Source organism: Lutra lutra, chromosome 11 (genome assembly GCF_902655055.1).
Source record: "Lutra lutra chromosome 11, mLutLut1.2, whole genome shotgun sequence".
Lineage (NCBI taxonomy): Eukaryota > Metazoa > Chordata > Mammalia > Carnivora > Mustelidae > Lutra > Lutra lutra.
This window is the reverse complement of record NC_062288.1, coordinates 1,464,292-1,481,629: the sequence shown is the minus strand read 5'-3', so window position 1 is coordinate 1,481,629 and position 17,338 is coordinate 1,464,292. Positions and strand designations below refer to the sequence as shown.

General features: G+C 59.2%; 1 protein-coding gene across 1 annotated transcript; it reads left to right on the top strand.

Annotated features, from left to right (window-relative positions):
- Positions 1-975: 975 nt before the first annotated feature.
- Positions 976-17,338, top strand: NPC1L1 (NPC1 like intracellular cholesterol transporter 1). Its single transcript, XM_047694741.1, has 19 exons — positions 976-1,242; positions 2,063-3,591; positions 5,364-5,464; positions 5,848-6,020; positions 6,191-6,319; positions 6,525-6,707; positions 7,155-7,269; positions 7,379-7,506; positions 7,904-8,041; positions 8,210-8,299; positions 13,462-13,652; positions 13,829-13,953; positions 14,426-14,552; positions 14,631-14,686; positions 15,426-15,576; positions 15,680-15,911; positions 15,999-16,112; positions 16,190-16,352; positions 16,832-17,338. The coding sequence occupies exons 1-19, from the start codon at positions 1,189-1,191 to the stop codon at positions 17,017-17,019; spliced, it is 3,987 nt and encodes a 1,328-aa protein (XP_047550697.1). The 5' UTR covers positions 976-1,188; the 3' UTR covers positions 17,020-17,338.

The following is a 17,338-nucleotide window of genomic DNA, read 5'->3' as shown; positions in this document are numbered from 1 at the left end:
CTGGGTCACCTGTGATAAACTGTGTGCAGTGACATCCCCGTCTCAGGCTTTGCTTCTGGGGGAAGATCCAGGAGCAGGGACAGAAGCCCTGAGGGGGGCTGGAGGCTCCACATCCGCTAGCGGGGCACATGGGGGCGGGGCCCAAAGGGGGACCAGACAGTGGCGGCTGCACACAGAGGGCCTGGGGCCCTTGACTCTTCTCTCTACGCGAGGCTGACTCAGAGCTGACTCAGGGTGGGCCTGAGCTCCCCTCGGCTTCTGTCTTCCCCGCACAGCTGGGGTGGCTCCTCTGAGTCAGACCAGGGTCCTTGAGCCGGTGGTAGGTTAGAGATAGCAGGCTTCTTCCTGCTGCTGCACGGGGTGGGCGGCCACACAGAAGGTGATCGCACAGGCTCTCTTATCAGCTCAGCCTCCGTGCGGGGCCAAGGTCTGGACCGCTGGTGATAGGGAGAGTCCAAGGGAGGGAGCAGAAGGTGAGTCCCGTGCACCTGCGCTGTTTGCATGGGGCTCCCGGTGACACTGCCCCTCCAGGGCTGGCGTGAACAGGCCTGGCCTGGTCGGGACGGGACGGAGGGGGGCGGGCAGAGGAGGGCCTGGGCTCTGGCATCTGGGAACTCTGTGTGCTGTCAGGGTAGCCGATCTTCCCCCTCTGCCCAGAGGAGGACATTTGTCACTGGTCACTCCACCCCTAACTGTCCCCTCTGTTATCAGGTTGTTAATATTAATTAACAACTGTTGCTAAGGCTGACAGTGCAAGGGTGTGTCCTGGCCCCAGCTGGCTTGGTCTCAAGAGGGGGCTGGGTAGAGGGGGGCACTGAGGCTGGACAGGCCAGGGGCAGGTGTTGAGTGGGGTTCGGATGGCCCGCTCTCGCTTTGGGAAGTGGGCCCAAGGGAGACCCCAGCACCTCACTGGGAGGCTTGTGGAGAGACGGGGACAAGGGCAGGAGGGAGGAGAAGTGGATCATTAACCAGCGGAGAGCCATGGGAGGTGTGGGGCTCAGCCCCATTGGTCCCGGCCAAGTCAGGCCAGGCTGTCCCTGACGGGGAGCCCGCCTCACTGTGCACCCCGAGTTTCAGTACATGAGCTACCTCGACAAGCACTGTGGGTCTCCAAGAGCCAGCCCTTGGCTGTCCCCAGCTGTCCCTGTGGCCTAGCCCCACTGCCCTGGGACCTCTTCCCGCGCTGGGATGGCAGAGGCTGGCCCGAGGAGCTGGCTGCTGTGGGCACTGCTCCTGCACTTGGTGAGTCCAGGTGCGGGCGGCCACAGCCACTCCACCACCGCGGCCCCAGGGGACTATGTGTTGGGGGCTGCGTGGCCACAGTGAGGAGGGCTTGGAGGGATGAGGGATTCCAGGCAGCCCCAGGAGGGGTGCGGGTGGGGGTCCTGGGGACCGGGGTGGCGGAGTGCCTCCCATCCGTGGTGCGTGTGGATGTCCTGGCCTGAGGTGGGAGCAGAGGGTTGAGGGAAGCTCCCATCCCGGGGTGCTGTGGGGTGGGCTCGGGGGATCACCTGACGAGGATTTAGCATCTGGGGGCCGGGTAATTCCGGGGTGCTTGCCTCAAGTTTCTCCGTCACTTGCACATCTGGGAGGACGGGCGAAGGCTTTGGGCCCCAAGAATCTCCAAGAAGGGCCCCAGGCCTCTGGGTATGGGCCACGGCTCAGGCAGATGGCAGCCACCTTTGAAGCAACCATGTCTTAAGGGCAAGGCCACTTGGTCTCAGCCCCCGACCTGTCAGGGGCCAAAGTGTCCCAGTGGGACCACGCAGCACCCTCTAGGGGTCCCCCAGCCCACCCCGTTCTCCCTACCTGTCCCCTTGCCCTCCGCCGTGACCTTGTGAAATGCAGGTGTGTCCGGCCACCTGCATCTCCAGAGACCCCACCACTGTGGCCTGGCAGGGGTGTCCTCCAGACACTGTGGGAGGGGCCCCACCTCTCCCTGGGTCTCTCAGCAGTGCCCCCCACGCCTGCCCCGGCTCCAGGTCCTTCGGCCCCCGCTGCCCGCTAGCCTCCTGAGGTGCTGCCCGGCAGGGGGCCCGTGCTGACATCGCCCTGCCCGTAGGCCCAGGGCAAGCCGTACACGCCCATCCACCAGCCCGGCTACTGCGCTTTCTACGATGAGTGTGGGAGGAACCCGGAGCTGTCCGGGGGCCTGGCCCCGCTGTCCAATGTGTCCTGCCTGTCCAACACGCGTGCCGTGCTCGTCACCGGCAACCACCTGAACCTCCTCCGGCGCATCTGCCCCCGCCTCTACTCGGGGCCCAACTCCACGTATGCCTGCTGCTCCTCCAAGCAGCTGGTGTCCCTCGAGGCCAGCCTGGCGGTCACCAAGGCCCTGCTCACCCGATGCCCCGCCTGCTCCGACAACTTCGTGAACCTGCACTGCCACAACACCTGCAGCCCCAACCAGAGCCTCTTCATCAACGTGACCCGCGTGGCGGGGGGTGGGGGTGGCCAGCCCCCGGCCGTGGTGGCCTACGAGGCTTTCTACCAGCAGGACTTTGCGCAGTGGACCTACGACTCGTGCAGCCGGGTGCGCATCCCCGCGGCCGCCACGCTGGCAGTGGGCGCCATGTGTGGCGTGTACGGCTCCGCCCTCTGCACCGCTCAGCGCTGGCTCAACTTCCAGGGGGACACGGGGAACGGCCTGGCTCCCCTGGACATCACCTTCCACCTGCTGGAGCCTGGCCAGGACCCCGGCAGCGGATTACAGCCTCTGAACGGGGAGGTCCAGCCCTGCAACGTGTCCCAGGGCAACAGCACGGCCACCTGCTCCTGCCAGGACTGTGCCGCATCCTGCCCTGTCATCGCCCGGCCCCAGGCCCTGGACGCCACCTTCTACCTGGGCCAGATGGCGGGCGGGCTAGTCCTCGTCATCCTCCTCTGCTCTGTGCTTGTCCTGCTCACCGCCTTCCTGGTGGCAACTCGCCTGGCCGCGTCCCGCCGCCGGGACAAGACACCGGACCCCAAGGCAGGCACAAGCCTGTCCGACAGACTCAGCCTCTCTACCCACACTGTCCTTAGCCGGTGCTTCCAGGCCTGGGGCACGTGGGTTGCCTCGTGGCCACTGACCGTCCTCCTCCTGTCCATCGCCGTGGTGGTGGCCTTGTCGGGGGGCCTGGCCTTTGTGCAGCTGACCACGGACCCCGTGGAGCTGTGGTCGGCCCCCAGCAGCCAAGCCCGCAGCGAGAAGGCCTTCCACGACCAGCATTTCGGCCCCTTCTTCCGGACCAACCAGGTGATCCTGACGGCCCCCGGGGAGCCCGGCTACCACTATGACTCCCTGCTGCTCGGGCCCAAGAACTTCAGCGGGATCCTGGCCTTGGACTTCCTGCTGGAGCTGCTGGAGCTGCAGGAGAGGCTGCGGCACCTGCAGGTGTGGTCACCCACCGAGAAGCGCAACATCTCGCTGCAGGATGTCTGCTTCGCGCCCCTCAACCCGCACAACGCCAGTCTCTCCGACTGCTGCGTCAACAGCATCCTGCAGTATTTCCAGAGCAATCGCTCGCGCCTGCTGCTCACAGCCAACCAGACACTCACGGGGCAGACCTCCCAGGTGGACTGGAGGGACCACTTCCTCTACTGCGTCAAGTGAGTCCCCCGCAGCCTGCCCCAGCTGGGGCTGCTGTGCGCGCCGGGGCCTCGCGGCCACTGGGCTCCCAGGTGGCTCCGTGTCTGGGTCTCAGACCTAGACCCAGACCACCCCCTTTCTCTCCACGTCTCCCCCAAGCTCCCTCCCGCTCTCTCCGTGGGCTCTCACTGGCTATTGCAGATTTGCACGGGGCCATCTGGGCCTCCCGGCTTCCACTCCACTCGGACAGAGCAGTGGCATCCTTGCACGTCCTTGCTTTGTGTGTTACAGAATGATGTGACGGCCCCACGCGTGCGTGGGCTTCCGCACAGGCCCCGGAGGCCAGCAGGGTCCCCTGCAAGGTGCCCTTGGGCCAGGGCAGGGGCTGGGGCTTAGCTCAGCTTCTGCACGCCTGGGCTGGGTGTCCCCTGGGCAGGAGACGGCCACACAGCCTGGCGCTTCTGGGGCTCAGGGCCAGCTGCCTCCTCTCTGCCGCGGGGCAAACCAGGAAGCTAAGGAGATTGCTAGGCCTTGGGGCTGGGAGCGAAGGCTCCAGCCACCCCAGCCTGGAGGGCGGCGCGTGGGCAGGCAGTGGCCGAGGCTGTCTGAGGCTGCAGTGGACAGGGGTCCCCCCAGCGTCTGGAGAGACCCAGTACCCCGACCTCTCCCACATGAGAAAGCAGAACAGAAAAGAAAACATCTGTGTTAGTTCTTTACAAACAACAGTGCCGAGCGCATCGCAAATCCACAGAGTGGCACAGTGTCTCGCTAGATAGAGTCCAGCCGGGCCCTGGTCTGGAGCCCAGTGAGAATGCACGGCCTCACCCCTATGCACTGGACGAGGGAGGGAGGCTGCCAACAGCCTTCCACGGGCTTGGGTTAGCTTTGCCTCTGCACCAGAGTCAACAGGGGTTTGTCCTGGCTGTCGGTTGCAATACGGAGCCTGAAGCCGTGTTGGTGAACCGTCTGTACCCCTTATATTGAGATCAAATGAGGGGATGGCAAACAGCATCTTAGCGGTTATAAGACTAGTTCTGGCCTTGCAGACCCTGGGCCCTGACGCCACACTGAGAACCACTGGATTAGGGGAGGGAGACCCAGAGCCCTGCCCCTCGGGGAAGCCCACGCTCTGGGCCGCTTCCCAGAGTCTGTGCTTGGCCCTGGCCAGCGGGCTGGGGAGGAAGCTCTGGCCCCGGGTCCAAAGCTCACGCCGGCTTGATTTTGATTTTGGAAGCTCACAGCAGCTCTCCAGTGGCTGATGATGCCTAACCCAGAGACAGGAAAACAGGCCCAGGGTGTCGTGAGCCTCTCCACGTCCCAGGCAGCCAGCATGCCCAGGACAGCTGGCGACGGACGTACTCACAAAGAACGCTTCATCCCCGTGCCCAGGATGTGTTTGCAGGAAGGCTCAGTAGAGACGTGCCTGAGGCCCCGGGCTGCTCACCTGTCCGCAGAAAGAAGGATCTGAACTCGGGCCTGGAGGGCTCCAGGCTGGCGAGGGAGGAGGCTGAGCGGTGCGAGGCCCGCGCAGCTATGTGTGCTGACCCCAGGGGCGAAGTCCCCCCGGGGGCTGTGTGTGTGAGGCCCACCCACCTTGTCTGGGTGCAGCCCTTAGCCCAGAGCCTTGGGCAGCTGTGCGGGGAGAGGGTCCCCTGTGAGTTGGGTCGCATGAAATCTTACTGGGAGAAACGGTTCTGACCATGGGGTCAGATGCCAGTGCTGGCAGCCTGGGGCTGGCACCAGGCCTGGCAATAGGCACAGGGTCAGGAAAGGTCCTTCCTTCTGCCCCCAGTGCCCCACTCACCTTCAAGGACGGCACAGCCCTGGCCCTAAGCTGCATGGCTGACTATGGAGGTCCGGTCTTCCCCTTCCTTGCCGTGGGAGGCTACAAAGGTAAGCCCAGTGGCCCTGGGGGAGGCCAGCGACGGGGCCATATGGGGCAGGGGCAGTGGTGGGAGGGAATAGTGATGGGCTCTTGCTGCTTGGGGGTGGCCGGTCCTAGCAGGGGTTGGAGGGACCGAGGACCTGCCACCTCCTTCAGCTTCCCCCCGCTCCCTCAGGTCCTCTGGTCTGTGCCTGGGTTCACAGGTCTGGTCCTTGGCTGAGAGAGGGAGGTCAGGTGGAGAGGTTAGACCATGACTTGGATAGGGAGGGGAGCAGTGTGTGAGGCTGGAGGGGGAGGGGAGACAGGGATGGGCTGGCGTGAGGGAGAGGAGGCTGGGTGAGGAGGGGAGCAGAGGTGAGGAAGGAGGGTAGCTGAGCATTTCGCATCCCAGGGAAGGACTACTCTGAGGCGGAGGCCCTGATCATGACCTTCTCCCTCAACAACTATGAACCTGGGGACCCCCGGCTGGCCCATGTTAAGCTCTGGGAGGCAGCTTTCTTAGAGGAGATGAGAGCCTTCCAGCGGCAGACAGCTGGGAGGTTCCAGGTCACTTTCATGGCGGAGGTAGGTTTCAGAGTCCCTGGCTCTGTGGGCAGGGGACCCGGGGCGGGGCTCGGGTGGGTTCCTCCCCTCCTGAACAGCCCTGGGCTCGCTCATCTGGGAGGCCAGGACCGCAGCCCTGCTGGGGCTCAGGAAGCCCCTGGGTCAGCGGGGCTGGCGGGGTGTGTCCACAGCGCTCCCTGGAGGACGAGATCAACCGCACCACGGCCCAGGACCTGCCCATCTTTGGGGTCAGCTACATCGTCATCTTCTTATACATCTCCCTGGCCCTGGGCAGCTACTCCAGCTGGCGCCGAGTGCTGGTGAGACTTTGGGGCGGGTGGGAGGGCAGGGTGGGGTGGCTCGGCTTGTCAGGATATCCAGAACCTTCCCCACAGGGGCTCCCCAAGGGGTAACGCTTCTTGGAGGTGCGCTGCTCTCGGACGGCCCCCAGAGCAGTTGCAGAGCTGACCCTTAGAACACCCCACCACGCGAGGCAGCCTGGAGCTGAGCCTGGTTCCCTTGCAGGTGGACTCCAAGGTGACGCTGGGCCTGGGCGGGGTGGCGGTGGTGATTGGAGCAGTCACGGCGGCCATGGGCTTCTTCTCCTACTTGGGGGTGCCCTCCTCCCTGGTGATCCTTCAGGTGGTGCCTTTCCTGGTGCTGGCCGTGGGGGCCGACAACATCTTCATCTTCGTTCTGGAGTACCAGGTGAGAGGGCGGGGGGCTCCTGCAGCCCCCGGGGCCGGGCTGACTCTGCTCATGCGTGGGCAAACATGGGCACATAGACCACAGACGGTTCCGTGTCATCTTCATGATGCTCGTGTCCCCTGCACTTACTCTCCCTCGGGCCGCCATGCCCTCTGCGGGGCATCACGTGGCACCGCACGGCCTCCCCCGTGGCATGCCACGGATGGACAATCCGAGTTGATCTGCCTCTCCTGTGGGCGGACGTTGAGGGACCCAGGGGCCTGCTGGAAGGAGCAGGCTATGGATGTCCCAAAGCGTGCCAAGCATGTGTCTGGGCCAGACCCTGATAAGTGGACGAGGCAAAGAGCATTGGTGGGCTCTGCTCCTGACGGGCAGAGCGCGGGCACAGACAGGCCAGCTCCCTGCCCATGGCTGGCTCTGGACACTGCCCCTGATGTCCCCATGCAGAGGTTGCCTCGGAGGCCCGAGGAGCGGCGAGAGGCCCACATCGGCCGCGCGCTGGGCAGAGTGGCCCCCAGTATGCTGCTCTGCAGCCTGTCTGAGGCCATCTGCTTCTTTCTCGGTGAGCCTGGGCGGCCAGGGGGGCTGGGGGCACTGGGGGTGGGCAGCCCCCTTCCCTGCGCTCCTCTGAGCAGACACCCTGCCCTGAGACTCACCCCTGCACCCTCCAGGGGCCCTGACCCCCATGCCAGCTGTGAGAACCTTCGCCCTGACCTCCGGCTTTGCAATCGTTCTCGACTTCCTGCTCCAGGTGTCCGCCTTTGTGGCCCTGCTTTCTCTGGACAGCAGGAGGCAGGAGGTAGGGGTGGTGCAGGACCCAGGGACCTGCTCGGGCTCATCTCTGCAGGGATGGGGGTGGGGGAGCCTCATGCCTTCACAGAGCAGGCTCAGAGAGAGGGGCTGGGTGCAGGGACAGGTGCTGCGCTGTGTGGGCATGAAGCCCCCAGGGCCCCAGAGGAAAGGTGGTTTAGGGGAATACAATCAAACCTGCAAAGTACAAAAGGTCGAGTAAAAAAACATAAATGAGATGAGGGAGCTAGCGTTTCTGCGACAGTGCAAAGTTTAGAGGTGTTTAATCAAGACAGAAAAACAAACTACAAAGCACTCTGGGACGTCCCCTGGGGAGGCACTTCCACGGGAGGGAGGCAGTTCTGGGGGTTGCTTTGGGACCATCCCGAGGGTCTGCCTCCTTCCAGGCCTCCCGGTTGGATGTCTGCTGCTGCGTGGGCGCCCCAAAGCTGCCCCCGCCTGACCAAAGCGAGGGGCTCCTGCTCTGGTTCTTCCGCAAGTTCTATGTCCCACTGCTGCTGCACCGGGTCACGCGTGGGGTCGTGGTGAGCGGGGCGGGAGGTGCGGCAGGGGGATGGGAGGGTCTGCTCAGCCTGGCGCCTGGTCCTGCCGCCCATGAAGGGATTGATGGCTTGCCCGGGCCCCGTGGGGCTCATGCCCGGGGCGGCTGAATTCACGTCCGCCCAGCTTCAGAATATCCCCCCTCCCCGCAGCTGCTGCTGTTCACGGGCCTGTTTGGAGTGGGGCTCTACTTCATGTGCCACATCAGCGTGGGGCTGGATCAGGAGCTGGCCCTGCCCAAGGTGAGCCTGCTTGGTGGCCTCACTCCCCTGGGGTTCAAAAGAGTCAGGGACAGGGCTGGGGGCAGGGGCTTGGCAGGTGGTGCTGAGTCAGCGTGGGTTGGACTCCTCCCAGCACCTCCCAGAGCCAGAACCCTACAGCGTGTCCTTCTGTGCGCGGCTCCTTCCACTTAGCGTGGTGTCTTCCGGGGTCAGCCACGCGGGAATGGGTTGGGGGCTCCTTCCTCTTCCAGGCTGGGGATTTTCACGTGCACACACACACCACATTTTGTTTATCCATTGTGTGTCTGCTACAACACGGGTTCCTTCCATGTTCGAGCAGGTGGGACTGAGTCTGTGAACAAGCATGCAGAGCTGTCTCTTCCAGAACGGGCTTCCCGTTCTTCTGGATATGTTCCCATAGGTGGGACCGCTGGATCGGATGATAATCCTAATTTTAATTTGTCGAGGACCGCCATACTGTTTCCCACACAGCTGTTCTGTTTTACACCCCCGCCATGGCGCTCCAGGGGCACGAAGTCTCCACGTCCATGCCAACACTTGCTGTTTCTGGCTTTTTTCTTTTTCTGCTTTGATGGCAGCCGTCCTAATTGGTGTGAAGGGGTATCTCAGTGAGGTTTTGATCTGCTTTCCCTGATAATCAGTGATGCTGGACACCTTTTCATGCGCTTATTGGCCATTTGTGTGTCTTCTTTGGAGAAATGTCTGTTCAAGTGTTTTGCCCATTTTTGAAACAGCTTCCTTTTTTTTGTTGTTGTTGTTTTGTTTCTTTGTTGAATTTGGGGAGTTCTCTAGATATTCTGGGTAGAATCCCTTATCAGATACATGGTTTGCAGATGTTTCCTTCATTCATATCTGTTGCCTTTCTACTCTCTTTGTAGTGTCCTCTGATGAACGAAAGTTTTTTTTTTAAGATTTTATTTTTTTATTTGACACAAAGAGAGAGATCACAAGTAGGCAGAGAGGCAGGCAGAGAGAGAGGGGGAAGCAGGCTCCCTGCTGAGCAGAGAGCCTGATGTGGGGCTTGATCCCAGGACCCTGAGACCATGACCTGAGCCAAAGGCAGAGGCTTAACCCACTGAGCCACCCAGGTGCCCTGAATGAAAGTTTTTAATTGTCATGGTGCCTGGTTGGCTCAGTTGGAGGAGCCTGTGACCCTTGATCTCAGGGTCGTGAGTTCAGGCCCCATGCTGGGTGTAGCAATGACTTAAAAATAAAACCTTAAAAAAGTTTTTCATTTTCATAAAGTACAATTTGCCTATTTTTCTGTTTGTTCACTGGGCTTTTGGTGTAATTTAAGCAATAATCACCAAATCCAAGATCTTGAAGCTTTTCTCCTATGTTTCTGCTAAGGGTATTAGAAATTCAACTCTTAAGTGTTGGATCCATTTTGAGTTAATTTTTGTACATAGTTATGTATATTTTTCCTTTTTTTTTTTTTAAATATGCTCCACACCCAGTGTGGAACCCAATATGGGACTTGAACTCATAACTCCGAGATCAAGACCTGAGCTGAGGTCAAGAGTCAGACGCTCAACTGACCAAGCCACTTAGGTGTCCTAAAGTTGTGTATAATTTTTTATTGTGATTACTTTTTTAATGTAAAAAATTATCATACCTGTGTCACAAACACTTCCTTATATAATTGTTTTTCTTATAGATTGTATAGTCACTTTATTATCTGACTAGGATGAGGCACACAGAAATCAAAGCAAGTTTTACATTAGTAAAAGCTAATCACAGAAGAAAATGTCCTTATATAAAAGAGATAACACATTAGAAAGAGTATAAATCTTTGTATAAAATTTGTAAAGAGATACAGATATTTTGATAATTGTTTAATAGCATATAATCAAAATTATATGTAATTACATACATATATATAATGTATATGTTATTTTTTAAAATTTAAGCTCAAATTTGGTTAACATGCAGTATATTACTAGTTTCAGAGGTAGAGGTGAGTGATTCATCAGTTACATATGACACCCAGTGCTCATTACATCACGTGTCCTCCTTAAGGCCCATCACCGTTACCACTTCCCCCCACCCACCTCCTCTCCAGCAACCCCCAGTCTGTTTCCTAGAGTTAAGAGTCTCTTATGGTTTGCCCCCTTCTCTGATCTCATCTTGTTTTATTCTTCCCTCCCTTCCCCTGTGATCCTCTGTTTTGTATCTTATAATCCAGGAGTCAGATCATATGGTAATCGTCTTTCTCTGACTTATTTCATTTAGCATAATACCTTCTAGTTCCATCCATGTCATTGCAAGTGGTAGGATTTCATTCTTTTTGATGGCTGAGTAATATTCCACTGTGTGTATAGACCACATCTTTATCCTTTCATCTGTCGATGGACATTTGTGCTCTTTCCAGTTTGGCACTTGTGGACGTGGCTGCTATAGTTGTGTATATTTTTGAAGGTCCAACTTCATTCTTTTGTGTGTGGATGCCCCGTTGTCCCAGCACCATCTGCTGAAGAGACTCCTTTTCCCCACTGAATGGCCTTCACTCCTTTGTCAAATTCCATGTCACCATATATGCCAAGGTTTGTGTCTGGGCTCATTCCTCCATTCGGTTGGTCTGTGTGTCTGTCTCCGTGCCAGCACCTCACTGATTTGATTACTGTATTTTTGTGGCAAGTTTTGAAACCAGGAGATGTGAGCACTCCAACATTGGTTTTTTTTTTTTTTTTTTTTAAGATTTTATTTATTTATTTGACAGAGAGATCACAAGCAGGCAGAGAGGCAGGCAGAGAGAGAGGAGGAAGCAGGCTCCCCGCTGAGCAGAGAGCCCGATGCGGGGCTCGATCCCAGGACTCCGAGATCACGACCTGAGCCGAAGGCAGCGGCTTAACCCACTGAGCCACCCAGGCGCCCCTCCAACATTGTTTTTAAAGATTTATTTATTGAGGGAGAGCGAGCGAGTATGGGGAGGGGCAGAGGGAGAGAGAATCCCACGCAGACTGCCTGTTGAGTGTGGAGTCTAATGAGGGCTGGATCCCATGACCTGGGCCAAAATTAAGAGTTGGACTCCCAACTGACTGAGCCACCCAGGCGCCCCGAGTCCTCCAACTTTGTTCTTTTAAAGATTGTCTGTGCTATTTGGAGTCCCTTGTGAATTTTAGGGTGGATTTTTCTGTTTCTGTAAGAAAGGTCATTGGGTTCTGGACCAATTGCACTGAATGTGGAGACTCTCTAGCGGCCTGAACAATAGTCAGTTTTCCAGCCCACGGACGCAAATATCTTCCCACTGGTGTGTCCTTTAGTTCCTTTCAGCGTTGCTGTGTGGCTGTCAGTGTGTAGCCGTTCACCCCTTGCGTGACCATTAATTCCTAAGTACTTTATTCTTTTCATGCTATTATAATTAGGCTTTCCCTAGTTCCGTTTGGGCTAGTCAGTGCTCGTGTAGAGAGATGTGACTGATTTTTTTTGTGCGTCAATCCCGTAACTTGCAAGCTTGCTGGATTTATTTATTAGTTTTAAGGGGTTTGGAGTGGAATTTTAGAGTTTCACGTACAAAAGATCATATAATCTATGACCAGGATTTTTCACGTAATCCTCATACTTTCCAGCTCCGAAATTCTTTTCTGGGTTCTATTTCATGTTTTCTGTTGGTTAAGTGCTCCCGTGTGCTCACACTTTGTCCGGCTGCTCTCTGAGCATCCCTAAGACAGGAGTTTGAAGTGTCTGTCTGATGCATCTGCCATCTGGTCTTTCTTGAGATCACCTGTTGATGAGTGCTCGTTCCTAGGTATGGGCAATACTTCCCTGATTGACTGTGTGTCTGTGACGGTTGTTGAGAAATAGACAGTTGAGTCTTACCGTCTGCTAACTCTAAAGATCAGATTCTCCCCATTCCCTGGGGGCTTGCTTTAAAAAAATGTGATTGTTGCCGGTGTCTCTGTCCTGGAGATTAGCCTGAGCTGTAAAATTAAAGTCTTATCAGATCTTTTCTGAGCCCAAGCCTTGCCCGGGTAAAGTGTGGTGACTTCACTTGTATTTGTGATTGCCTTTGAATGTCCCATTCCTTATATGTCTGGCTGCCAAAAGGGAGAAAAGGGAAAACATGAAGAGGCAACTTAATAAACCCGTCACTAGTCACTTAGACCCCTCGACAATCGCGCCAGCTCAAGAAGGGGAGCTGACAGCAGCAGCCTGACTCTGCACCACTGAGGTCAGAGCAGCGGCCAGTGGTCAGAATGCAAATCCGTGATCTTTGGGGGCTGGGGTCCTCATGTCCCACACTGGACCCCGCAAGCTGTGTGCAAAGTGCCTGCACGTGGCCGGCTGGCCACTACCATGCTGAGAGCTGAAGGCCGCTGGCATGGATCACGATTCAGCTTCCTGGCCTCCTCCAGGGAGCTGCGAGCCCTCAGCAGACCCCAGAGCTCCAAGCTCTATCAGACAGGTGCTGCCTGCGCAGGGCTGCCCAGGTCAGGGGACAGATGCCTGGTACCTTCTATGGAATCTTCTCTGACACCACTCAGGGGAAGGGAATAGATCAGGCAGCTACCTGACACACGGCCTTGCCGGTGTGCAGGCAGACATTCACAGGTGCACACGCATGTGGGCTACGGTCACAGAGCAGCTCATTAGACTGTAGCTGTGGTAGAAAGGAGATAATGGGAAGGGGCAGCAGGACCTGAGTGTGGGTGTGTCAGAGTGTGCTCATGTGTGCTTCTGTGCCTACACCTACGTGGGTGTGCTCTGTGTGTGTCCCTGTGATCACGCAGGGATGTGACTACCTTTGAGTGTGTACTCTGTGGGTACAGTTCCGACCGAACCCCTCTGCGAGGTGACTGCGAGTGTACTTCTGTGGGTGCGGGCATCTGCGGGCGCGGGTCTGTGTGGGCACGGACGTCTGTGCGGGTACCTCTCACACGTGTCTGTTACGACGTACCTCTTGCATGTCTTCTGTGAGTGTGTGCCTCTGTGACAGTGTATGTACCTCCGTGAATGTGTATCTCATGAGTGTGTGTGTATGCGTGTCTGTGAGTGTGTATGTACCTCTATACGTGCCTCTGTGTGTATGTGCTTCCGTGAGTGTGCGCCTCCGTGAGTGTGTAGGCGCCTCCATGAGTGTGAGCCTCTGTGAGTGTGCGTGTGCCTCCGTTAGCCCCTGCGGGTGAGTCAGGCCCCAGCCCCGGGACTGTCTTCTGTTCCAGGACTCATACCTGCTGGACTACTTCTTCAGCCTGAACCGCTACTTCGAGGTGGGGGCCCCAGTCTACTTTGTCACCACAGGGGGCTACAACTTCTCCAGCGAAGCGGGTATGAACGCCATTTGCTCCAGCGCGGGATGTGACAGCTACTCCTTAACCCAGAAGATACAATATGCCTCCGAGTTCCCCGAGGAGTGAGTGCCCCGGCCGAGCCCTGTCGGTGTCCCCCGCCCCGCTTCCAGACTCCTTGACCCCACGCAGTTGTCCTCCCGCTGCCCCATGCCTGCGGGGTGGGGGGCACTGCAGGAAGGACTCACTGCCCGCCTGCCAGGTCCTGCCCCCACTCAGCGTCCTCTCCCCTGGCCCTCAGGTCATACCTGGCCATCCCCGCCTCTTCCTGGGTGGATGACTTCATCGACTGGCTGACCCCGTCCTCCTGCTGCCGCCTCTACATCTATGGGCCTAATAAAGGCGAATTCTGCCCCTCGACCGTCAGTGAGTACAGGGTCTCTGGGGGCGCCCGGCCTTCCAGCGCTTGGGAAGCTGCGGCAAGGGAAGGAGCATGGCTAGGCCCTTTTTGCCCCTCCCGCACTCTCTCAGGGTCAGTCAGGGTGGGGGTATGGGCTTGGGGCACGTGCGGGGGTGAGCGCACCCCGAGCTGCGGTCACGCGGGTGGGAGGGAGAGCCGCACCTAGCATGCGGCCTTGGCCTCAGAGGAGTCTCATCTGTCGGCGGAGAGGGGAGACCGCGGGGGGGTCATTTCTTGGCCCCCCGCTTGGCTCTCCCACCTGCTAGACTTGCAGGCAGCTTCCGTGACCGAGAGGGGAGCCCCTCCTCCACCAGAGCACACCTGTTACACGTGCGTCGTGTGTTTCGGTGGCGGCAGTGCCCGGGGACCTGCATGGGAACGGGGGGCCGCCCGGCCTGGGCTGGGGGGCCGCTGCCCAGAGTCCCCCCGTCTTTGCAGACTCCCTGGCCTGCTTGAAGAACTGCATGAGCCTGACGCTCGGCCCTGTGCGGCCCTCGGAGGAGCAGTTCCAGAAGTACCTTCCCTGGTTCCTGAGCGACCCCCCGAACATCAAATGTCCCAAAGGGTAAGCCCGGGGTGGGGAGCACAGCTGGCCCTCGAGGGTGGCCAGGTCCCTGATGAAGCCCTTGCTCCGGCCTTGCAGGGGACTGGCGGCGTATAACACCTCCGTGCATTTGGGACACGATGGCCAGATTTTAGGTAAGCCTGGCCTCACTTGGTGGGGACGGCCAGAAGCAGCGGCCCTCGGGGGTCACCGCAAGCCCCTGGGAAGAGCCTCTCGACCTGGGATCGTCTCCCCTTCCTCCTTCCTGGGGAGCCTTCCACTGGCCCTGTCCTCAGAGGCCGTGGTACCTGGCTCCACATTCTCTGACTTCACCCCTGTGTGCCCTGTTCCCCTCTCCCCTCCCCCAAATCCTCAGTCAGCGGGATATTCCAGAACTCCTCGCGTGCTGGGGGGGTCAGCCACACCCCTCATTCACACGCACAAACCACCACCGGTGTGGGCAGCGGGCTAAATGGATGACCATTGCACAGCCTGCCCTCACCCTGTCAGCGGAACGGCTCCCGCCTTTCTGTCTCCCCTTCTGGATCTTCCCTCTGGGAGGATACACGCTGGAAAAGTAATTGACTTAGTCTGAAAAACCCAAGGCATGTTTTGAAGCCCTAGAACACAGCATGTGGGTTTATCTGGGAGGCGTCTTTAGAGTGCACTGTGCAGAGGCAGGTTGGGCTTGGGGCTCCCCGGGGAGTAGGAAGGACTGCCGGGCTGCTGCGGGAAACCCGCAGGCTGGGCCCCTTGCTCACAATGGAGGAATGTTCCACTGTGGTGGCCTCCGAACCTTGATTGCACCCGGATGTGCCCCGGGGTCTGAGGGCGCCTGCAGCGAGCCGGTTCTGACCTTGCCCTTCCTCTGCCCCCTGTCCCCTTCGGGCGCAGCCTCGCGGTTCATGGCCTACCACAAGCCGCTGCGGAACTCGCAGGATTACACGGAGGCTCTGAGGGCGTCGCGGGCGATGGCGGCCAACATCACCGCCTACCTGCGGCAGGTGCCCGGCACCGACCCAGCCTTCGAGGTCTTCCCCTACACGTGAGGCCCGGAGGGGAGCGGGGGGAGAGCAGGGGTGAGGGGTGGGCGCAGCCCACGCCGGAAGCCATGTGCCCCAGGCGTGACGGTGCCCCGCCGCCCGCAGGATCACCAACGTGTTCTACGAGCAGTACCTGAACGTGGTCCCCGAGGGCCTCTTCATGCTCGCCATCTGCCTGCTGCCCACCTTCATCGTCTGCTGCCTGCTGCTGGGCATGGACCTGCGCTCGGGCTTCCTCAACCTGTTCTCCATCATCATGATCCTCGTGGACACCGTGGGCTTCATGGCCCTGTGGGGCATCAGCTACAACGCTGTGTCCCTTATCAACCTGGTCACGGTAACCCGCCCTCGCCAGACACTCCGCTGCCTTCCGGAGACCCCGTGCCCTGGCTCTCGCTCGCCTAACGCCCCTCTCTGGCCCTAGGCGGTGGGCATCTCCGTGGAGTTCGTGTCCCACATCACCCGTGCCTTTGCGGTCAGCACCCGGCCCACCCGGCTGGAGAGGGCCAAGGAAGCCACCGTCTTCATGGGCAGCGCTGTGAGTGGGCCCACCGCCTCCCATTCCCCCCTCCGCCCCGCCGCCTGCTTGGCCTCACGCCTGCCTGTGACCCCCAGGTGTTCGCTGGCGTGGCCATGACCAACCTGCCCGGCATCCTCGTGCTGGGCCTGGCGAAGGCGCAGCTCATCCAGATCTTCTTCTTCCGCCTCAACCTCCTCATCACCGTGCTGGGCCTGCTGCACGGCCTGGTCTTGCTGCCAGTGGTCCTCAGCTACCTGGGTGAGCGCCCAGGCGCCTGCGCGCCGGGCAGACCCTCCCGCCCCCCGCCCCTGCCCTCCCAGCCCAGCAGGGCCCCCCCACCCAGCGGCCCCGCCCCCGCCCCTGCAGTTCGCCTCCGCCCCTGCAGTTGGCCTCCGCCCCTGCAGTCCCTCCCCAGCAAGGCCCCTCCCACACAGCAGCCCCGCCCCCTGCACCGAACGGGGCCTCCCCGACCCCTGCACTCAGCACTCCCAGCCCAGCAGGGCCTCCCACGCAGGCGACCGCACCAATCCTATCGCTCTATCTCGCAGAGCACATCCCCGCCTACCTGTGCATCCCTGTCTCCTTTCTTCCTGGAAGGTCCTGTGGCTGTACCCAGCAAGGCCTGCTTGCTAAGAGAAGCTGTTCCTCCTCCCGTTGACCGACTCAGGGCAGCGAGGAGCCTCCTGCTCAGCCCATGGCCCCCCTGACCGTAGTCCTCTGTGGCTGTTCCCCTGCAGGCCCTGACGTCAACGCAGCTCTAGTGCTGGAGCAGAAGCAGATGGAAGAGGCCACCAGGGTCAGGATGGCCTCCTGCCCGAGCCACCCAGGCCCGACATCCACCTCCAGCAGCACCTACGTCAACTACGGCTTCGAACATTCCTCCAAGAGTGGCCTTCACAGCTCTCTGCCCCACAGTGGACACTAGTTCATCAGAATGACCCCAGGGCCATGCGTGTCCCCTGATAGGGGTCCCCGACAGGTCCTCCCACTCAGGTCTGGGAGAGGCTGTCCCCACGGGGGTGCCTGTAGTGGGACCTCCTCTGGCCATCAGGTCGGACTGGTAAGGACATGATTAAGCTGAAGGCGGCATGTGGCAGCGTGGGTGTGACCTGTTCCTGTCTCTCCAACTCGGTGTGTGTCTTCTTCGTGCAAGTTTTGAAACTTTAATTCCATGTATCTATATGTAAACAATATATAGTATTATCTCAGGTTTAAAAATGTTTCGTAAATGGAATCATGCTTGA

Coding starts and splice junctions, on each gene's coding strand:
- NPC1L1 (XM_047694741.1), top strand. CDS start 1,189: ATGGCAGAGGCTGGCCCGAGGAGCTGGCTGCTGTGGGCACTGCTCCTG. Junction 6,320..6,524: donor CCAGCTGGCGCCGAGTGCTG/GTGAGACTTTGG, acceptor GTTCCCTTGCAG/GTGGACTCCAAGGTGACGCT. Junction 8,300..13,461: donor AGGAGCTGGCCCTGCCCAAG/GTGAGCCTGCTT, acceptor CTTCTGTTCCAG/GACTCATACCTGCTGGACTA.